The sequence below is a fragment of the Salvelinus sp. IW2-2015 genome, linkage group LG9 (assembly GCF_002910315.2).
Source record: "Salvelinus sp. IW2-2015 linkage group LG9, ASM291031v2, whole genome shotgun sequence".
Classification (NCBI taxonomy): Eukaryota; Metazoa; Chordata; class Actinopteri; order Salmoniformes; family Salmonidae; genus Salvelinus; species Salvelinus sp. IW2-2015.
Genome location: NC_036849.1, coordinates 23823762 through 23846189, shown reverse-complemented (window position 1 = coordinate 23846189; position 22428 = coordinate 23823762). Strand labels below are relative to the sequence as shown.

General features: G+C 43.3%; 1 protein-coding gene across 1 annotated transcript in view; it reads right to left on the bottom strand.

Moving 5' to 3' along the window:
* Window positions 1-18073: 18073 nt before the first annotated feature.
* Window positions 18074-22428, bottom strand: part of LOC139028211 (uncharacterized) — a 5449-nt gene continuing 1094 nt past the window's right edge. The window contains 1 exon segment of the mRNA XM_070445056.1: window positions 18074-18261. Within this exon segment, the coding sequence (XP_070301157.1) occupies window positions 18074-18261 (188 nt within the window).

Genomic DNA, 22428 nt, shown 5'->3' with positions numbered 1-22428 from the left:
ACCTGTTTCTCCCTCTACCTGTTTCTCCCTCTACCTGTTTCTCCCTCTACCTGTTTCTCCCTCTACCTGTTTCTCCCTCTACCTGTTTCTCCCTCGTAGCCCTACTGCAATTTCTCTGTAGTTATGGAATACATCATGTGTGAAGTAATGTGGTCCACTTTGTTTTGATATTGGGACAAACTCATTTGATATGTATCCAGGATTACTTAAATAGTGCTGAGAGTGGTGAAGAAATTAATCCATATTTCATGCAGAATTTTACAACACGGTGACAACTGCAGTGTCATTCATTGGAGAGTGATTTCTGAATTAAGTCAGGTTTAACCTCTAGGGGGAGCTGTGATCTCTCCTTACACAACTATGGGAAGGTTGGTTGGTTAAGTTTCACATGGCTGTCATGTTATTACACTCCCATTACATTTGACCTCAGAGATAACAGGCTACATTGCTAGAAGGACAGTCTCTTGAATGGCTGCCTTTATGTTGATAACACCACTCTGACAGAGGCTGATTGATTGACTGCGGCTTCTAATAAACTGGGTTCACGTATGAAATTGAAGCATTACAGTAAGTCTAGCAGAATGGAGGTCTTGGCACCTGCCATATCATGGATTTCACCTCCCTATAAACCATTGCTAGAGTCAGGGAATTCTGTCTTGTCTCAAGGGAATGACTTGTAAGGCACCATTTGCCAGAATATATCATTTTAATGAAGCCAATTGGCTATCTGGTTTCACCTGTCTTCCCAAGCTGGTCAAATGAAGAGGCTGGTTAGACTGTCACAGTATTTTGACAGACTTGCTCATATGTAATGTCTAACTGTCGAAGCAAGCTAAGAAAAAGAGAGCATTAAAGAGTGTTTGAGTAGTTGAGAGTAGTTCATTGTATGTGCCTAGGAAGACCTGCGTGTGTGTGTGCGTGCGTGCGTGCGTGTGTGTGTCTCAAGACCTCACCAATAGATACCACAACTTTGTATATTATTCATGAGTCCTTTGTGGAACCGATTATCACAGATTATTGTAAAATAATTAATTATTGGAATTCGACAGGCACACAAAAAAGGCAATTTTGTATACAGTGCATTTCAATCACAGATCAAGACAGTAGGTTACTTAAAAGGAAAATCCACTCAAAAACGTTCTTTTGGTCTTTTTTTTATTAGTCCGCTAGAAGCAAAGTGTAATATTGCATCATCGTGAGGATGTGGCTGGTGACACTTTGCTTCTTGAAAGTAAAATATTTTGAAAACTTGACTGCTGACATGCAAAACATTTTGGCACTGTATCAACAGTGAACTAATATAAAAACCAATACCAAAATCATGTTGAGTGGAGTTTCCCTTTAAGACAGAAAACCTAGAAGAGGTAGGTCGGGAGCTGGTGGCGTATAACGTGATGGTCTATAACCAAACGTTGCGTGTTCAAATTACATATGTGGACAAACTTTAGGCATCAATGGAAACTTTAGCTAATTAACAACTTTGCAACTACTTACTACTTTTTAACTACAGTGGGGAGAACAAGTATTTGATACACTGGCCATTTTGCAGGTTTTCCTACTTACAAAGCATGTAGAGGTCTGTAATTTTTATCATAGGTACACTTCAACTGTGAAGACGGAATCTAAAACAAAAATCCAGAAAAATCACATGTATGATTTTAAAATAATTAATTTGCTTTTATTGCATGACATAGTATTTGATACAGCAAAAAAAGCAAACTTAATATTTGTACAGAAACCTTTGTTTGCAATTACAGAATCATACGTTTCCTGTAGTCTTTGACTAGGTTTGCACCACACTGCAGCAGGATTTTGCCCACTCCTCCCTACAGATCTTCTCCAGATCCTTTAGGTTTCGGGGCTGTCGCTGCGGCAATACGGACTTTTCAGCTCCCTCCAAAAGATTTCTATTGGGTTCAAGTCTGGAGACTGGCTAGCACACTCCAGACCTTGAGATGCTTCTTACGAGCCACTCCTTAGTTGCCATGGCTGTGTGCTGCTGTCGTGTCATGCTTCACACCTAACCCTAACCCTTAACCACTAATCCTAACCTTAACCCCAAACACCTAGCCTAGCTAACGTTAGCCACAACAAATTGGAATCTGTAAGAAAATTGTGTAATGTACACGAATGTGTTATGAAAAAAAAWTTGCAATACACACAACAAAATAGTGTGACTGATCCATATTCCGAATAAGTATTTTGTTTATATTTCACAATAAGCTGTGATAACTAGCTGGATGATACATCAGAGCCCAAACTGTGTAACGACACAAATGCTTTGTGATTGTGTAATGTTGCTGCTGGCGTCTTGGGACGGATGGGTGCGTGCTGTGTTGCTGTGTGAGATGAGCAGAGGGCTCAGTGTGACAGCAGAGCAGAACCGCCACAAAAAAGAGAGGAAGAAGACACCCAGAGGAACACAAACAGGCTCATGTTGATGGGAGTAAAACCCTTAGGCCGGTTCTCTCTTTGCATAATATAACAATAGTTGAAGAATGATTCAATCGGAGGCGGCACATGACATGTGCCATTTTATGTATCTGATCCAAATAAAACGTTGACACGACAGTTAGTATACAACTAGACCACATTAACACACCAGTGAGAGCAGTGCCAGATCATGTTAAGACACCAGTGAGCGCCGTGCCAGACCACATTAAGACACCATTGAGAGCAGTGCCAGTGTAAACGGTGTGAAATGGCTAGCTAGTTAGCGGAGTGTGCGCTTTTCAAATTGGTGACATCACTCGCTCTGAGACCTTGAAGTAGTTGTTTCCCTTGYTCTGCGGCTTTTGTGGAGCGATAGGTAACAATGCTTTGAGGGTGTCAGTTGTTGATGTGTGCAGAGGGTCCCTGGTTCGAGCCCAGGTAGGGGCAAGGAGAGGGACAGAAGCAACACTGTTACATTGTTACTGTTGACCCAGATCACTGGTTGCTGCGGAAAGGGAGGAGGTCAAAAGGGGGGTGAGTGTAACCAATGTGAAATGGCTAGCTAGTTAGTGGGGTGCGCGCTAATGGCATTTCGATTGGTGAYGTCACTCGCTCTGAGACCTTGAAGCAGTTGTTCCCCTTGCTCTGCAAGGGCTGCGGTTTTTGTGGAGCGATAGGTAACGATGCTTCGAGGGTGACTGTTGTCGATGTGTGCAGAGGTTCTGGTCGAGGCCACAGGTGGGGCGATCGAGAGGGACGAAGGAACAGTCAGCGATAGTGCCAGACACATTTAAGACACCAGTGGAGAGCAGGCAGTACCAGACCACACTATAACACCAGTAAGAGCAGTGCCAGACCACATAAGACACCAGTAAGAGCCCAGTGAACCAGACCACATTAAGACACCAGTGAGAGCAGTACCAGACACCACTAAGGACACAGTTAAGAGCCCAGTGCCAGACCAACACTAAAGACAACAGTAGAGCAGTGCCAGACCACACTTAAGACACCAGTAAGAGCAGTCAGACACAAGACACCATAGAGCATACCAACACATTAAGACACCCAGTAAGAGCAGTTGCAGACCACATTAAGCACAACGTGAGAATGCGTCAGACCACATTAAGACACCAGTAAGAGCAGTTGCCAGACCACACTAAGACACCAGTAAGAGCAGTACCAGACCACATTAAGACACCAGTGAGAGCAGTCAGACCACATTAAGACACCAGTAAGAGCAGTCCAGACCACATTAAGACCACCAGTAAGAGCAGTCCGACCACACTAGACACCAGTAAGAGCAGTCCAGACCACACTAAGACACAGTGAGAGCAGTGCCAGACCACATAAGACACCAGTAAGAGCAGCACGACCACATTAAGACACCAGTGAGAGCAGTACCAGACCACATTAAGAACCTAGAGACAGTGCCAGACCACACTTAAGACACCAGAGAGCAGTGCCAGACCACACTAAGACCAGTAAGAGCAGTGCCAGACCACATTAAGACACCCGTAAGAGCAGTACCAGACCACATTAAGACAACCGTGAGAGCGTGCCAGACCACATTAAGACACCAGTAAGAGCAGGTGCCAGACCACCATTAAGAACACCAGTAAGAGGCAGTGCGAGACCACATTAAGACACCGTAAGAGCAGTGCCAGACCACATTAAGACACCAGTGAAGAGCAGTAGCCAGACCACATTAAGACACCAGTAAGAGCAGTGCCAGACCACATTAAGACACCAGTAAGAGCAGTGCCAGACCACACTAAGACACCAGTAAGAGCAGTGCCAGACCACATTAAGACACCAGTAAGAGCAGTGCCAGACCACACTAAGACACCCGGTGAGAGCAGTGCCAGACCACATTAAGACACCAGTGAGAGCAGTGCCAGACCACATTAAGACACCAGTGAGAGCAGTGCCAGACCACATTAAGACACCCGTGAGAGCAGTCCAGACACAGTAGACACCGAGCATCCGACCACATTAAGACACCGTGAGAGCGAGTGCCAGCACTAAGACACCAGTAGAGCAGCCAGACCACATTAAGACACCCGTGAGAGCAGTGCCAGACCACATTAAGACACCCGTGAGAGCAGTGCCAGACCACATTAAGACACCAGTGAGAGCAGTGCCAGACCACATTAAGACACCAGTGAGAGCAGTGCCAGACCACATTAGACACCCGTGAGAGCAGTGCCAGTGCAATATAATAGTGCTGCAAGATCAAAGATTCCATATGAAATGGCAGATGCTGGTGTGGGGACTTACCAGAATAACAACTTTCAGTCCCCTCTACCTTCCTCCTTCACTATGTAATGTGGGCCCAGAGTACCACTGTCTCTTTAAGGTCACATTGGTATCAGAGCTGTGTTAATCAGTGGTAAATGTGGACACGCTCAAAGTAGATGGATGACTTGAATCATCCCTCTTTTTTTACTCCTTTCTACTTTTCACTATGTGAGTAGCTGGAGGAGCTCAAGTCTATCTTTTTTCTACTCTCTCTCTCTCTCCTGACATACTTCCCTCACCTTCTTTCAGTGTCTTTTCACCATCCGCCCACAGTGGGGAGGACAGTTAGATCAAATGAAATATATATTTGGAGACGTGAGATGAATTTTCAGGATGAGCACTCGGCAGTCAAATCTAGGTGTATGTCAGATTGTCTATGAATAATTGATCAGCAGAGGAAGTAATATTGTTCTTCCATTTTATCTGGAGCAGTTCTATAGAAAAATACTGTAGGTTCTGCATTCATATCCATATCACAGTGTCCAGCGAATATGATTACATGCTTGAATAAGGAAAGTGTTCAGTCCTACACAGCTACTGTAGCTCTCTTCTAGGTGAAAATCTATAAAACTACCTTGAACCTTTACTCAGGTGAGGGTCTTCTCCTTTTATGAGCCATCACAGAAACGCTGTACACTCAGAGAAAAGCTAGGGGTCTTCAGATAACGTCACAGAATGACCTTGAGTCACTTCACAATGGGGATGGATACCCTCACATAGTCGTCACTAGTTACCACAGTCACAAAGCCTGTCTACAATTTCTCTCCTTAAAATCTAAASCTAACCTTAACCTTAACCACACTGCATACCTTATGCCTAACCTTACATTTTGACTTTGTGGCTTTGGTAACTAATGACAACCCATATACAGGGCTGTTTCTATAGGACTCCATTATTAATACTGTATCATCTGACTGTGGTTGTCAGGAGGATTGACTCAATACTATGTGGTTACACAGAGTTTATTCATTAATTTATTATCTGAACTGGTATGGCTTGTGGCCCGTTTAGCTACACACGACAGCCAGCATGTTTGTTTATATGTTAATGTATTTCCTGATGCTGAAGGGAGGTGGTGAGTATATATTCTGAAGCCTTATTGCCCTGTATTTGTACAGCCTTTGCTACAGACCTGTGAAATGCAGTTCCATACTAGTCACTGATCTCTATGCTTCACGCTCATGGTATTATTAAATAAATAGTCTAATGTACACAAGATTTAATGTGGGAGAGGGGAATATCTATGTTGTGAGCCATCATTTCACAGTAGAGGCTAGCATACAGCTGCTTTATTGAGCCCTATGGCGCATTAAAGCTGTTTTTGATGTAAGGTTATGTATTAAATAGTTTAGTTCCCTATCACTTTCCAGCGTGGTAGATAAAGTAAATTAACCAATGATATCAAGCCACACCCGGCCATGATTACAACTAGTTACCCGCAGTGTTTGTCATTATACTCTGATGAAGACAGCTTGTCTGTCGAAATGTTGATCATTAGGTTATTACATTATTGCATCTGAGCTCCTAGAGTGTGCGGCTCTCCTTTTCTTTTCCAAGTGTTCTACTCCGCTAGCCAGCAGCTCGCCTCAACAGTGTGCGTTTCTTTTGCCTCCAGATAAAGTAAGACAGTCTGTGGCAAGTGCTTCCTTGATATGGAGACATTAAGGAAATGTACACCGAAGAGAATGACAAAAACAGCATATGGGAAAACACTTTGGTTGCAATAAGGCCAGCTAGTGTTTTTTTATCTTGTAATCTGCATAAGAGAATCAGACCATGAACGAGGCTCATATGCAGTAAGTAAAGAGAATGTAGCACACAGCTTTGTTTTTACTTATTTTGTAAGCATCAACAGATGACCCTTAATTGATCATGTTGTCATGGCAACATATGTTGGAACAGCACAGAGTAGCTAGCGTTTTCTGCCATAGATAAATGCAATTGTGTTTGTTGTCCGTAGCTTATGCCTGCTCATACCATAACCCCACCGCCACCATGGGGCACTCTGTTCACAACGTTGATATCAGCAAACCGTTCACCCACACAACGCCATACTTGTGGTCTGCAGTTGTGAGGCCRGTTGGACGTACTGCCAAGTTCTCTAAAACGACGTTGGAAGCGGCTTATGGTAGAGAAATTAACATTAAACTCTCTGGCAACAGCTGTGGTGGACATTCCTGCAGTCAGCATGCCAAATGCACACTCCCTCAAAACTTTGCTGTGCCATTGTGTTGTGACAAAACTGCACATTTTAGTGTGGCCTTGTGTAATGATCATGCTGTTTAATCTTCTTCTTGATATGCCACACCTGTCAGGTGGATGGATTATCATGGCAAAGGAGAAATGCTCACTAACAGGGATGTAAACACATTTGTGCACAAAATTTTTGTGCATATGGAACATTTCTGTGATCTTTTATTTCAGCTCATGAAACATGGGACCAGCACTTTACATGTTGCGTTTCTATTTTTGTTCAGTGTAATTATGCCTTTTTGTTTTCTCTGTCATCACTTTACACTATGCAATACTATACAGAAGAACATAATGTGTTGTGAAATTATAGTGATTAACTGAGGTGCCATTGAAAACATCTATCCTCTCAGCCACAATCATTTCATCAAGACTGTTGTCTATTTTACAGACATTGTCACATAACGTATTACAGTAATTGCCATTGCTCAATATCTAATGGATTTCATTCTCCTTTCACACTCCACTCTGTAAGGTCTGAATACCAGTCTGTTCAAAAAATGCTTCTTGGCAGAAACTTTTATCACCATTATGGTGTCCTTTCCCAAGGTTTGTGTCAGATTACACAGGAATAATTGGCTCTGTAAAGTGCTCTAGGGTTGGCTGATCTGCTGATGACAAAGTGATACCCAAACTTTGGAGGTGCAGGGAAGGTGCTTATGGCAATGAGCAAAAGTGGCTGAAAAGCTTGTAGGGTTGTATGTGTGTATGGGTGCAAATAACAGATCATCTACAGATACAGTATGTCTACATTTTTATTTTAGTCATTTAGCAGACACACTTATCCAGAGCGACTTACAGTAGTGATTGCAAACATTTTCATACTTTTTCATACTGGTCCCCCATGGGAATCAAACCCACAACTCTGGCAGCGCAAGCTCCATGCTCTGAGCTACACTAGAAGTATCATATCCACTATGCCTATTGTTAACACAAGTCTCTGGAAGCCAATGTTAGAAATCTCTCTGCAGAAGGTTGGTGCCTGGGACTCCTGAATGATGACTGTTTTTCTCGTGCTAAAACAGTGGTTTATTAAATAGCAAAACATGCACCTCGCAGAGAAGGTAGTATTTCAGGCAGGAACTGCACTGCCTCTTTGGTAATGGAATTGTACAGGATATGCTGAACCAGTGGCGGCCCGTCATTCAGGGCAGGTGGGGCTTTCCTGTTTTACATGTTATTTTGGTATTAATACGTGTCACATATCAGTTTGCAAACAATGTTAAAAAAAATATATCATTGACTTAAAAGCCGCATACAAACATGGTCTCTTTTTGGTTTTCTTGAGTAAGGYAGCTCCAAAATGCAGGTGTTTCAGACTAGCTCAGTGCTTTCTGTGGTGGTGGGGCAAGCCAGCAGAAAATACAGAGCGTTATGCCGTGATTGGCTCAGTGTTMTGTCACTCATGGGGACACTACGTCACCGCAAAGTCTAAGGGTAGAGCTAGAAAATTCAAGCGCCTTGGGTTCTGCCATGGAGTCACATTAGAAGTGCCCATCCAAGAAGGCTCAAGGTCGTTGGCCACAGATAAAATGATGTCAAATCACATTATATCTACAGTAGATTTGATTGGACTAATCAAGTCAACATCATACTTTCAAAATTTGAGTTAGCAGTCATCATCATGAATCAAGTCAACAATCTACTGGCAAATCCTTTTTAGCCTTGTCATATGAAGATAAATAATGAAGAGACATTATAGATAAAACGTATCGGTGCTCATCGGCTTTTGGACATAAACATTACACAACAAGTTGGAAATCGCAAATTCAACAATGAGTGGTTTGGAAGGAATCAGTGTGGCTAACTTCAAACATTGTAAAGCCATCATTAGCCTGCTATTCAGTGGAGTGGCTGTGTGGTCCCAAGTCCAAGATTAAGGGTCTCTTTTCCTAGTTTAAAATGATAAACATTCAACATTGGCCATGCTGTCAATGAAGCATGATTTGTGCCGCGCTCAAAACAACTGTTAACTCAGAACTGCAAAATCAGACTTTAGTGAGTTCAAGACAACTGGGAACTCGGGAAAAACATGTTTTGAACTTTCATCCAACTCGGAATTGTAAATTCGGATCTCGGGCCTCTTTCTAGAGTTATGATCTGAAGATCCCTAACGTCATCATGATTCAACATGTTTTTTTCTTAGAGTTCGCAGTTGCCTTGAAAGTACCATCAATCCAGAGAATGACAGAATTTGATGACAAAATTYGCCCATGAAGGACCAACGCACCACCATCCTGTGAGCACAGCACGACAAGGTGAGTCCAAAAATGTCTTGTATGCTGCTGCATAAATTACGTAATATGCCAGGGAGATATGTATACTGTAGCTAAGCAAGTAATACTAAGTGTATGTTGTGTAGTAAGCTGTTAGTAGCCCGTTTGCCTCACCCTAATAATTTAGGCTATTTTCACCTCTTAACTCCGCCTACTGTTCTGACTTGGTGGTGCACATGTAGCCTATAACCTGTTTTTGAGAAATGTAATCATCGAATATTGTAAGAGCTTTCTCTGCTTATATGCCCCAGTTATTTATCCTACGCTTCTGACTTGGTTCTTACAGAGAAAACACTGTAAGAACCGCCCATGTTCTGAATTCTGTAACTGTACATTTCAAAAGTGTTGAACAAATAGTTATATTGACTTCATCCGACCTAGCTCGCTCATGAATGTCTTAATCGAAATTATGGATTGCCTCTTTTCCACTTGTTGTTGTCACACCCTGACCATAGAGAGCTTTTCTTCTCTATGTTGGTTAGGTCGGGGTGTGATTTAGGGTGGGTCATCTAGGCGTTTATATGTCGATGTTGGCCTGTTATGGTTCCCAATCAGAGGCAGCTGTTTATCGTTGTCTCTGATTGGGGATCATATTTAGGCAGCCATTTCCCCTTTGTGCTTTGTGGGATCTTGTGTTTGTGTAGCTGCCWGTGAGTAGTCCAGAACGTCACGTTTCATTTTGTGCTTGTTTGTTTTGTTTGGTGAGTTTCAATTGATTAAAATATGTGCAACTCTACGCGCGCTGCGCCTTGGTCCATTCCTTATGACGAACGTGACAGAAGATCCCACCACCTCAAGTGGACCAAGCAACGTGCTCGGGAGGAGATGGCATCCTGGTCTATAGAGGAGGTTGAGGAGAGAATAGCCTGGACTTGGGAGGAGGTATTGGAGAGATATGAACGCCTACCGGGGAAGCAGACGGAGGCAGCGAATTAGGATCAACGACGACTCCGGGGTTCGCAACCAAGACGCAAGTACGAGAGGCAGCCCCCAATTTTTGTGGGGGGGGGGAGCACACGGGGTGGTTGGTTGAGCCAGGTTTCAGACCAGAGCCAACTCCCCGCACTCGCTTTAAGGAGCGTGTGACCGTTCAGGCACCATGTTATGCGATGATACACACTGTGTCTCCAGTGCGCATTCACAGCCCGGTGCGCTCTGTGTCAGCTCTCCGCATTTGCCGTGTGAAAATGAGCATCCAGTCAGGACGGGTTGTGTCGGTTCAGCACTCCTGGTCTCCAGTACGCCTCCTTGGACCAGAATATCCTGCGCCGGCTCTACGCGCTGTATCCCCAGTGCGTCTTCACAGCCCAGTGCGTTCTGTGCCAGCTTACCGCACTTGCCGGGCTGGAGTGAGCATCCAGCCAGGATGGGTTGTGCCAGCTCTGCGCTCTAGACCTCCAGTGCGCCTCTACAGTCCAGTGCATCCTGTGCCTCCTCCCCTCCTCCCCTTCGAGACCGAAGATTAGGTCAGTAAATATAAACGTTTTGTCATACCTGTCTTATACGGTCTGATATACCATGGCAGTCAGCCAATTAGCATTCAGGGCTCGAACCGTCCAGTTTATAATGTGTTATATATATACATATAAACTCAGCTAAAAAGAAACGTCCCTTTTTCAAGACTCTGTCTTTCAAAGATAATTCGTAAAAATCCAAATAACTTCACAGATCTTCATTGTAAAGGGTTAAAACACTGTTTCCCATGCTTGTTCAATAAACCATAAACAATTAATGAACATGCACCTGTGGAACGGTCGTTAAGACACTAACAGCTTACAGACGGTAGGCAATTAAGGTCACAGTTATGAAAACTTAGGACACTAAAGAGGCCTTTCTACTGACTCTGAAAAACACCAAAAGAAAGATGCCCGAGGGTCCCTGCTCATCTGCGTGAACGTGTCTTAGGCATGCTGCAAGGAGGAATGAGGACTGCAGATGTGGCCAGGGCAATAAATTGCAATGTCCGTACTGTGAGACGCCTAAGACAGCGCTGCAGAGAGACAGGGCGGACAGGTGATCATCCTTGCCGTGGCAGACCACGTGTAACAACACCTGCACAGGATCGGTACATCCGAAAATCACACCTGCAGGACAGGTACAGGATTGCAACAACAACTGCCCGAGTTACACCAGGAACTTACAATCCCTCCATCAGTGCTCAGATTGTCCGCAATAGGCTGAGAGAGGCTGGACTGAGGGCTTGTAGGCCTGTTGTAAGGCAGGTCCTCACCAGACATCACCGGCAACAACGTCGCCTATGGGCACAAACCCACCGTTGCTGGACCAGACAGGACTGGCAAAAAGTGCTCTTCACTGACGAGTCGCGGTTTTGTCTCACCAGGGGTTATGGTTGGATTCACTTTTATCATCGTAGAATGAGCGTTACACCGAGGCCTGTACTCTGGAGCGGGATCGATTTGGAGGTGGAGGGTCCATCATGGTCTGGGGCGGTGTGTCACAGTATCATCGGACTGAGCTTGTTGTCATTGCAGGCAACTTCAACGCTGTGTGTTACAGGGAAGACATCCTCCTCCCTCATGTGGTACCCTTCCTGCAGACTCATCCTGACATGACCCTCCAGCATGACAATGCCACCAGCCATACTGCTCATTCTGCACGTGATTTCCTGCAAGACAGGAATGTCAGTTCTGCCATGGCTAGCGAAGAGCCCGGTTCCAATCCCATGATGAGAGTGAGGCTAGCCATCCCCCAGAAATTCAGAGAAATTGCAGGTGCCTTGGTGGAAAGTGGGGTAACATCTCACAGCAAGAACTGGCAAATCTGGTGCAGTCCATGAGGAGGAGATGCACTGCAGTACTTAATGCAGCTGGTGGCACACCAGATTCTGACTGTTACTTTTGATTTTGACCCCCCCCCTTTGTTCAGGGACACATTATTCCATTTCTGTTAGTTCACATGCCTGTGGAACTTGTTCAGTTTATGTCTCAGTTGTTGAATCTTGTTATGTTCATACAAATATTTACACATGTTAAGTTTGCTGAAAATAAATGCAGTTGACAGTAAGAGGATGTTTCTTTTTTTACTGAGTTTATATATATATATATACTCTTTTATATATATATATATTTTTTATGTAACCTTTATTTAACTAGGCAAGTCAGTTAAGAACTCATTCTTATTTACAATGTTGAATTATGATAAACCGATTGCAAAGGTACAATGAAGATAATTCATCAAATGATTTGTTGATTGGAAAATATCTGCTTTGATGTTTGTAATGGCTTGAGGAATTTGTATGAGTTTGGTACGTCCTAATGCCTCCCATTAGAACAATCGGTTATGTAAATGTATTATATTTACGCAATAAGGCCCAAGGGKGTGTTTTATATGACCATACCACGGCTAAAAGCTGTTCTTCTGCAAGATGCAACGCAGAGTGCCTGGATATAGCCTTTAGCCCCCTACAAATTTAGCCTCTTTCAGTTCAAGGTGGACCTTTTCATTGAGCTGTTGATGGGGCAATACTGTTTATCTGTTCCCATAATGTATACATTTGTGGCAGTACTGTTTTTCTTTTTGGAATCACTATGTAAATAAACACCCTTGCACAGAAGTGCTTTTGCGGCTCGGCCATCGTTTTATTTGGTAGAGTTTAAGTTTAATACTGGCTGAAGTTGCAGTTAAGGTTTTTCAGTTTAGCCTTTTGGCGTACTCTACGTGCCAATGACCCTAAGCATGATGGAATGTTAATTGCTTAATTAACTCAGGAACCACACCTGTGTGGAAGCACCTGCTTTCAATATACGTTGTATCCCTCATTACTCAAGTGTTTCCATTATTTTGGCAGTTACCTGTAGGTCACCATAGCACTGTGTGACTCCAGCTCCAGGTATTCTTCTGCTAAGAACATAAAGCAAACATTTAATGTATTCAGTTCAATTCAAGATTCAGTATTATATTATTGATAGTATGCATGTCACATAAAATGTCATATTAAAAGTGTGGACAAGCATGGGACAACCAATTTGACATGGCTAATTATCACATAACTGGGGTGAATTGAGGAGCGATAGAGTTCCGGRGATTCAATTTGAGCCTGTTAAATTGCATTGGACTCCTTCTGGAGAACACTGCCTAAATCTAGCTGAACACAGTACTGTGCTGCTTTGTGCCCACCTCCACTGTTATGCCATGCTTTGTAAAGTAAGTACATTCAAAGATGAAGGGCACTTTATTAATTGAATTTCACAGCTGGCTACGTGTAATTGGGTGAGCCAAGTTGGAGCTATTATTGGAGGTGTTCTAATGAATATATGGAAATGTACTTTGTTTCGTTTTATTTAGAATTACCTTAATGTCAACCAACCAATACAATAAGAAATCCATGCACTATCAGACTATAGTAATTTCTTATCGTGGCAGTCTGTTCTATTCATGATAATTGTTCCCATTCTCAGTTGATGCCATTCGGCTAATGCAAATGTCATTGAGCAGAAGGGAAAGCCTTCGGTTTTCAGCCCAGAGACTGGAACAATTAGGCCTACTATTGTTCCTCCTCCATGGTCATTGTGACAGTCAGTTACTGTATAGTACAACAATTTCCCCAGCTGTGACCCGTAGGGTTACAAGGTTTTCAAACATGCCCACTTCCATCTGTAAATCAGCAGTGATAAGCTCTGACCATTTACTGCTCAACCACAGAGTTCAAACTGAAGGAGGAGAGGAGGTCATGACTGTGACCCTCTCGGAAGTTCAGCAGCAGGGTAGCCACTGGCAGTTCACTCAACAACACTGTCTTGTTTCCTGTCACAATTACAGTAATTGATTTGGGTGACCTCAGCCATAAACTTTTTGTTTGCCAGATCATAACTTTTTTGAGTGCGCTGACATTCCTTTTTTGAAGATGCCACATCAAGGGATTGGCATATCCTCACATCTGCTCTTTTACCACCTTTAATGTCGCACATCCATAAAGGTTCACCTTTCACGGTGGTTTAAAGGCTGGGTAAGGATTTCGGGAAGTCAGAGGGAAACTGCTAAAGGTCTCTTTTATTYTGGGTGTGTCCACTGCAGAGCATGCTGAGTCAGGCCTTTTTATATACAAACACTCATTCAGGGCCCTCATCAAAACAGTCTCTGGGGAGTCATGTAGAGAGCTGAAGATGGACATTGAGCCTCTATCAAATGGTCCAGTATGAAGCTGCTGTCCCTAATTGCTATAGTGTTTCCCTCAGATGTACTCCGGTGGGATGCAGAGTGCCCCGAATCAACATCGAGGGCTACCTACATGTGCCAACACCAGCATTTCCTACACAACCTACAGAAGCTAAAGAAACTGAGGCAGTGAACAACAGATTATCATTAAACAGTGTATCATACCCTTCTTATGTAATTGGAAAAACTGGTGTGGTGCTGATTTAAGGTCAGATTTGTGATCGAAGGCTTTACCTAAGGTTAGAAGAAGGATTAGAGAGAGAGATGGGGTGAGGAAGAGAGATGGAGCGTGTCAGGAGGGGTGAAATGTAGTTGCCAATGCCTTACATGTACACTGTTCTCCACAGAAACAGGAGCTAATACAACAATCACTGTCAACTGTCAATTGTGAAAGGAGAGCTGTGTGGTGTTAACAATTTTGCCACAAAAGAAACCAGACCTTAGTGGTTGTAGTTAGGGTTGGGCGGTATTACCGGTAGTGAACACACAAGGGCGCAATTTATTTTTCAAATGTGATAATAGCCCCAAAAACATCACCAGAATGCTAACAAAATGCTAACAAGTACTAAGGAATTCTCATAGTGGATGCTAGGTAAATGCCAATGAGCGCATGCAAACATTTACTACTTGGACAGACATCACAGCTCATAAAGTTAATCAAGTATCTCAAAATGCAGTTTGCAGCACACACAAAACAAATATTGGGCAGCAGGGATCATAATCCAGGAGGGGATTGTCTCTTCATCTGTTACCAAGAAGCTTGATCTTGCACGCTAATGTTGGCCACTTAGTTAACATTAGCAAGTTAGCAAAATCCAGCTGGAGAGAATTTATTTGTCACATCTTAGATACTTAACTTAATAGTTATAAGATATATAGCTGGCAAACATTAGTAGTGATTTTYATACAAGTGTAACTTGATTACCTCACTTAAATTGCGCTGCAGGAGTGACTCATCTCATTATATTTCCCTCACTAACTTTAAACATCAGCTATCTGAGCAGCTAATCGATCGCTGCAGCKGTACCTGGCCCATCTGTAAATAGCCCACCCAATCGACTTACCTCATCCCCATATTGTTTTTATTTACTTTTTWGCTCTTTTGCACACCAGTATTTCTACTTGCACATCACCATCTGCTCATCTATCACTCCAGTGTTAATTTGCTAAATTGTAAGTACTTACTGTGGCCTATTTATTTCCTTACCTCCTCACTCCATTTGCACACACTGTATATAGACTTTCTTTTTTTCTCTATTGTGTTATTGACTGTACGCTTGTTTATTGCATGTGTAACTCTGTGTTGTTTTTTATGTCTCACTGCTTTTCTTTATTTTGGCCAGGTCGCAGTTGTAAATGAGAACTTGTTCTCAACTAGCTTACCTGGTTAAATAAAGGTGAAAAAATTTAAATAAAAAAGCTCCCATTTTGGTTGTTGTTCTTCTTTGTAAACAAACATGTGACTGTCTCAAACCGCTGTTTTGGAAAACTAGTCCCGCTAAGCTTCATAATGAAAAAGCTTCATAATGAAAAATGATCTAACGGGCGAAATGATGAACGTGATCTGCTTTATCTATTACCTAGTGCACAAGTTGACTACAGATATTTATTTAAATAGTACTAATATTCAAAGCCCAAAGAATGTCACTTACCTTAATGCTAGCAAAATGCTAACAAGAATTAAGGAATCCTCWTAGAAAATGCTAACTAAATGCTAATGAGCGCATTGCAAACATTTTGTACAGTTTCTGACCTAAACTATGCAAGTAACTCAAAAATGCTAAATCAAGTGAATGCATGATTTAGGAAGAAGCTAACTACTTAGGTAGATAGCTAATTAGCTACTAAATTAGCAAGCCAAATGCACGACTGCAGAGCATTTAGCACATTTAGGCAGTTAACTCAATAGTTATAAGATATCTAGCTGATATACACTTCTCAAAAAAATAAAGGGAACACTTAAACAACACAATGTAACTCCAAGTCAATCACACTTCTGTGAAATCAAACTGTCCACTTAGGAAGCAACACTGATTGACAATAAATGTCACATGCTGTTGTGCAAATGGAATAGACAAAAGGTGGAAATTATAGGCAATTAGCAAGACACCCCCAATAAAGGAGTGGTTCTGCAGGTGGTGACCACAGACCACTTCTCAGTTCCTATGCTTCCTGGCTGATGTTTTGGTCACTTTTGAATGCTGGCGGTGCTTTTACTCTAGTGGTAGCATGAGACGGAGTCAACAACCCACACAAGTGGCTCAGGTAGTGCAGCTCATCCAGGATGGCACATCAATGCGAGCTGTGGCAAGAAGGTTTGCTGTGTCTGTCAGTGTAGTGTCCAGAGCATGGAGGCGCTACCAGGAGACAGGCCAGTACATMAGGAGACGTGGAGGAGGCCGTAGGAGGGCAACAACCCAGCAGCAGGACCGCTACCTCCGCCTTTGTGCAAGGAGGAGCACTGCCAGAGCCCTGCAAAATGACCTCCAGCAGGCCACAAATGTGCATGTGTCTGCTCAAACGGTCAGAAACAGACTCCATGAGGGTGTTAGCTTGCACTTGCTAGCTAATTTGTCCTATTTAGGTAGCTTGCTGTTGCTAGCTAATTTGTCCTGGGATATAAACATTGAGTTGTTATTTTACCTGAAATGCACAAGCTCCTCTACCCCGCCAATTAATCCACACATAAATCGGCCAACCGAATCGTTTCTAGTCATCTCTCCTCCTTCCAGGCTTTTTCATCTTTGAACTTATATGGTGATTGGCATCTAAACTTTCATAGTATTACGACGACTACCGGCAAAACAATTAGTCTTTCAATCGCCCACGTGGGTATAACCAATGAGGAGATGGCACGTGGGTACCTGCTTCTATAAACCAATGAGGAGATGGTAGAGGCAGGACTTTCAGCGCGATCTGCGTCAGAAATAGGAACGACTTCTATTTTAGCCCTTGGTAACGMAGACACTCGTTGGCGCGCGCGAGCAGTGTGGGTGCAATAATTGAATAACATGGATTTCTACATTTATTTTGCTACGCTCGCGCATGCGACGTGTCCGGTCTGGTCAGCATGTTACGTTGTGAAACCGCAAACAGAATGGCTCAGCATATTCAGCACATTGTTGCCTTTAGCTTGAAGCAAATCTGACTTAATCCATCACCCCTTTGTTGACCCAGTCAAGATGAAGGCTTGAAGGAGCAGAGATGACAGGAAGATTAATGGGAAACAACAACATATATGCTTGAGCAGAACAGGACAGTATGGGAAAGTACAGGACAGAACAGTACAGAATAGTACGTGTTCCACAGTTTTCATAGCTTGAGGGTGTGTTGAATATAACACCAGACAAAGCCCCCTCGACACCAACTAAGCAGCCTCTGGCTCTTTGTAGCCGGCTCTAAATGATTCAAAACACAGCCCCCCAATCCTGGTGTTAGCTAGTAGGGAAAGGCAATGAGATTCTGGATTGACTAGGCTACATACAGTTAACTCATATTTGGGAATGAGGTCTGTTTTTCCTGGTTCCTCATGACTGCAGTATTTCCCATGTAACAACAACATGCTTTATCACTACAGTGGATCATAGTCCCTCTACCCCACGACCAGGGCACTCCACAGCCAGAACACGTGATTCTGCGTCTCAGCAGGAAATAAGATTAGATGATAGAGAGGGATGATAGAGCGATGGATGATAGAGCGAGGGGTGATAGAGAGAGGGATGATAGAGCGAGGGGCGATAGAGAGAGGGATGATAGAGCGAGGGGCGATAGAGAGAGGGGCGATAGAGAGAGGGGTGGTAGAGAGAGGGGCGATAGAGAGAGGGGTGATAGAGCGAGTGCGAGCGGTGTTAATAGAGAGAGGGGTGGTAGTAGGAGGGCGATAGAGAGTAGAAGAGCAACGTATGTAATAGAATAAGAGGATGATAGAGGGATGAAGAGAGAGGTAGAAGAGGGGTGAAGAGAAGAGGGGTGTATAGAGTGAGGGGTAATGAGAGAAAGGATGATAGAAAGAGGAGTGATAGAGTGAAGGATGTTAGAGAGAGGGTGTGATAGAGCGAGGGTGATAACCTCAGAGAGCCATTCGCCCCAAAGGAAACAGACACAAAGATGCCTCCAGTAATGAAGATGTGATATCAAATTAGAGTCTGCATTGTGTTTTGATGCACTCAGACATTTCTCTTCAGACTCTCTCTGTGCTATTGCAGCTTACAGGACAGTGTGCAGGGATCGAATGTAGACATGGAATCTTGCACATCCTTACTATCCGTGTCAATTCGTTTTCAATTCCGATTTTTCTTCCAAAGAGTGCAATGCAATCACTGAATTGCCTGGAATTTAGCTTCACCATTCTGCTTTCAAGAAACTACTGTGTCTGGCACACAACCTTTGTTGAATAAGTTGTTAACTCGGACTGGTGTAGCTGTCACAACTCACGGCAAGTCGAATAAATTAGCAACAACTCAATAGGACAGGTGAGAGTGTCCCTCCGCAAGTAATTTAGCCAAAGTCATTTTGGAGTCATGATAAGGGGATGGGACAGAATTTATGAATGAATAGTCACTGGTGCTGCAATCTCATTACAAGGACAAACTGCATACAGGAGCCTGATATCTCTGTTGGTTTCCTTTACCCTGTTTGCAATTTGAATAGAAGTGGGATAAGGTGTAAGCTCGCTTCGTCTCTTGGTACACAGATTGCTTCCTATGGGAGTGTGACCCGTGAAATGAATATTTGTGAGAGATAAGATTTGTTATGCACTGAGTAAAGGGCTGGGGCTGCCATTCCTCCTGACTCAGAGACGTCCCCTTCAAAGCATCAAGCAGAGGAGCAATAGAGCAGTGGGGTGCCAAATACTGAGGAGGAGTTGGAAGAGAGAAAGAAGTTGGTAGAGAAGGAGATGGTAGTTGTAAAGGAGGAGGAGGGGTGGAGAAGGAGGAGGAGGAGGAAGAGGAGGAGGAGGAGAAGGAGAGAGAGAGGGATGAGGAGAGGGAAAGAGGAGGAAGAGGAGAGGGTGGTTGTGTAGGAGAAAGAGGAGGAGGAGGAGAGGGTGGTTGTAGATGTGGAGAAGGAGAGTGGAGGAGGAGGAGGAGGAGAGGTGGTTGTGTAGGAGAAAGAGGAGGGAGGAGGAGAGGGTGGTTGTAGATGTGGAGAAGGAGAGTGAGGAGGAGGAGGAGGAGAGGTGGTTGTGTAGGAGAAAGAGGAGGAGGAGAAGGAGAGGGTGGTTGTAGATGTGGAGAAGGAGAGTGAGGAGGAGGAGAAGGAGATGGTAGTTGTAAAGGAGGAGGAGGGGTGGAGAAGGAGGAAGAGGAGGAGGAGGAAGAAGAGAGAGGGGGATGAGGAGAGGGAAAGAGGAGGAAGAGGAGAGGGTGGTTGTGTAGGAGAAGAGGAGGAGGAGGAGAGGGTTGTTGTAAGATGTGGAGAAGGAGAGTGAGGAGGAGGAGGAGGAGAGGGTGGTTGTGTAGGAGAAAGAGAAGGAGGAGAAGGAGAGGTGGTTGTAGATGTGGAGAAGGAGAGTGAGGAGGAGGAGGAGAGGTGGTTGTGTAGGAGAAAGAGGAGGAAGAGGAGGGTGGTTGTAGATGTGGAGAAGGAGAGTGAGGAGGAGGAGGAGGAGAGGGTGGTTGTGTAGGAGAAAGAGGAGGAGGAGAAGGAGAGGGTGGTTGTAGATGTGGAGAAGGAGAGTGAGGAGGAGGAGAAGGAGAGGGTGGTGTTGTAGATGTGGAGAAAGGAGAGTGAGGAGGAGGAGAAGGAGAGGGTGGTTGTAGATGTGGAGAAGGAGAGTGAGGAAGAGGAGAAGGAGACCCAGGATCACACAAGGTCACTTTTACATTTGAGCAAAACCCATTTGGTCTGGCAATGAGCTTTCCCTGCTAGAAATAAAATAGCTTAGTCAGAGTTTTGAATCATGTGTGAGCAGTTACATGGGGTTTCACTAGGTCCGACTCTATTGATTTAGGTGGGCTTTCCCTGTAGCAGTGAATAGCTCTGTGAATAGGAATGCCCTGCCTAAGACTTCATTGAGACTGTTGCATTCCAAAATGAAGGAGCGAGTGTATCATTATTGATAAAGTGGTGTCTTATTATATGTGACCGATCACCTTGATTCGGTCTTATATAGCAACATTTGAAATGGTGTTTTTTTACATTGGATAAAAGCAGAGACACAGCGCTACAAAATTGTATGTCATACGCTGCATTTGAGGAACACATGGGATAGTAATTCTGCTTGAAAGTTGATAAACTTATAACCTCACTTTTTGAGAAAATCATTTTGGTACCTACTGGGGAGCTCTTCTTGTCTACACCCATTCAGCATCATTCACACCCTCTAAGCTTTAGTTCCACCATCTCTTAACGGGTTGATCTGAGTAATTCTGTCTTACAAAAGCAGTCAAGCACCCAAGCTAACTGGCTAAAGTTGTCGCAGTGACATTCTATTAAATGGACACTTGCATAGTGGAGTCCTTCATTAAGACATGTAGCTAGCTAGCTAAACAATTAACCATAATCACAACTCATGAGGTTACTACCCTGCAATGAATCTGCAGGTAGCTAACCAACTCAGGTTCAATTGTTAGCTAGCTAACAGTAGGCTATAACAAGCAAAGCAAATGGCTCCGAGATACGAATAATAAGATCATACCGCATACATTGGGCTGGCGAGCCAGCCAGCTAACGTTAGCTAGCTAGCGAACAGTACACTTTACTTGTAATGAAAATACTTTGTCAAAATTAGAAAATGTGTAATTCTGAAAATGTAGCTAGCTAGACTATCTTACCCGTGGTCTGAAATCGGAGTAGATAGCCAGAGCGAATTTACCAGCTACGTCTATCAACACTTGTCACAGTGACATTCTATTAAAATTGATACTTGCATAGTGAAGTGTTTTGTTAAGACATGTAGCTAGCTAGCTAAACAATGAACATAATCCCAATCATGATGTTACTACCCTGCGTGAATCTGCAGGTAGCAACCCAACCAGGTTCAATGTTAGCTAGCTAACATTAGGCTATAACTAGCCAAGAAAATGACTCTGAGATAAGAATAACAAGATCATACACGTAGGCGTTAGCTAGCAAGCAGCAGCTAACATTAGCTAGTTAGTCACACAGTACAATTTAACCTCTAATTCCTCCCAAACCGATTCCGGGCACCCCCACAGTAAAAAGCTGACTAGCATAGCCTACATAGCGTCACAAGTAAATACTAGCATCTAAATATCATTAAATCACAAGTCCAAGACCCAGATGAAAGATACACATCTTGTGAATCCAGCCATCATTCTGTTTTTTAATGTTTTACAGGGAAGACACAATATGTAAATCTATTAGCTACCACGTTAGCAAAAGACTCCACTTTTTTACTCCACCAGTTTTTTACTCCATCAGTAGCTATCACAAATTCGACCAAATAAAGAATATATATAGCCACTAACCAAGAACAACTTCATAAGATGACAGTCTGATAACATATTTATTGTATAGCATATGTTTTTTAGAAAAATGTGCATATTTCAGGTTATAAATCACAGTTCTACATTGCAGCTGCAATTGAATAGTGCGAAGCTGCCAGAATAATTACAGAGACCAACGTCAAATACCTAATTACTCATCTTAAAACATTTCTGAAAAAGTACACAGCGGTACAGCAAAGAGAGAGCCCCAACTTGTGAATCCAGCCAATATGTCAGATTTTTTAAGTGTTTTACAGCGAAAACACAATATCGCATTATATTGCTTAGCACAATAGCCAGAAACAAGCAATTTACCAGCAGCACAGGTTAGCGATCTAACCATACATGCAAAGGATATATAATTTTGACTAACCTTGATATACTGTCGTTCAGATGACAGTCCTGTAACATCATATTCACAATGCATATAGGTTTTGTTCGAAAATGTGCATATTTAGCAGCACAAATCGTGGTTATACAATGTGATCAGTGGCAACAGGTCATGCATTCTGGCCGGCGCCATCTTGCAAAGGCACCTAAGTTAA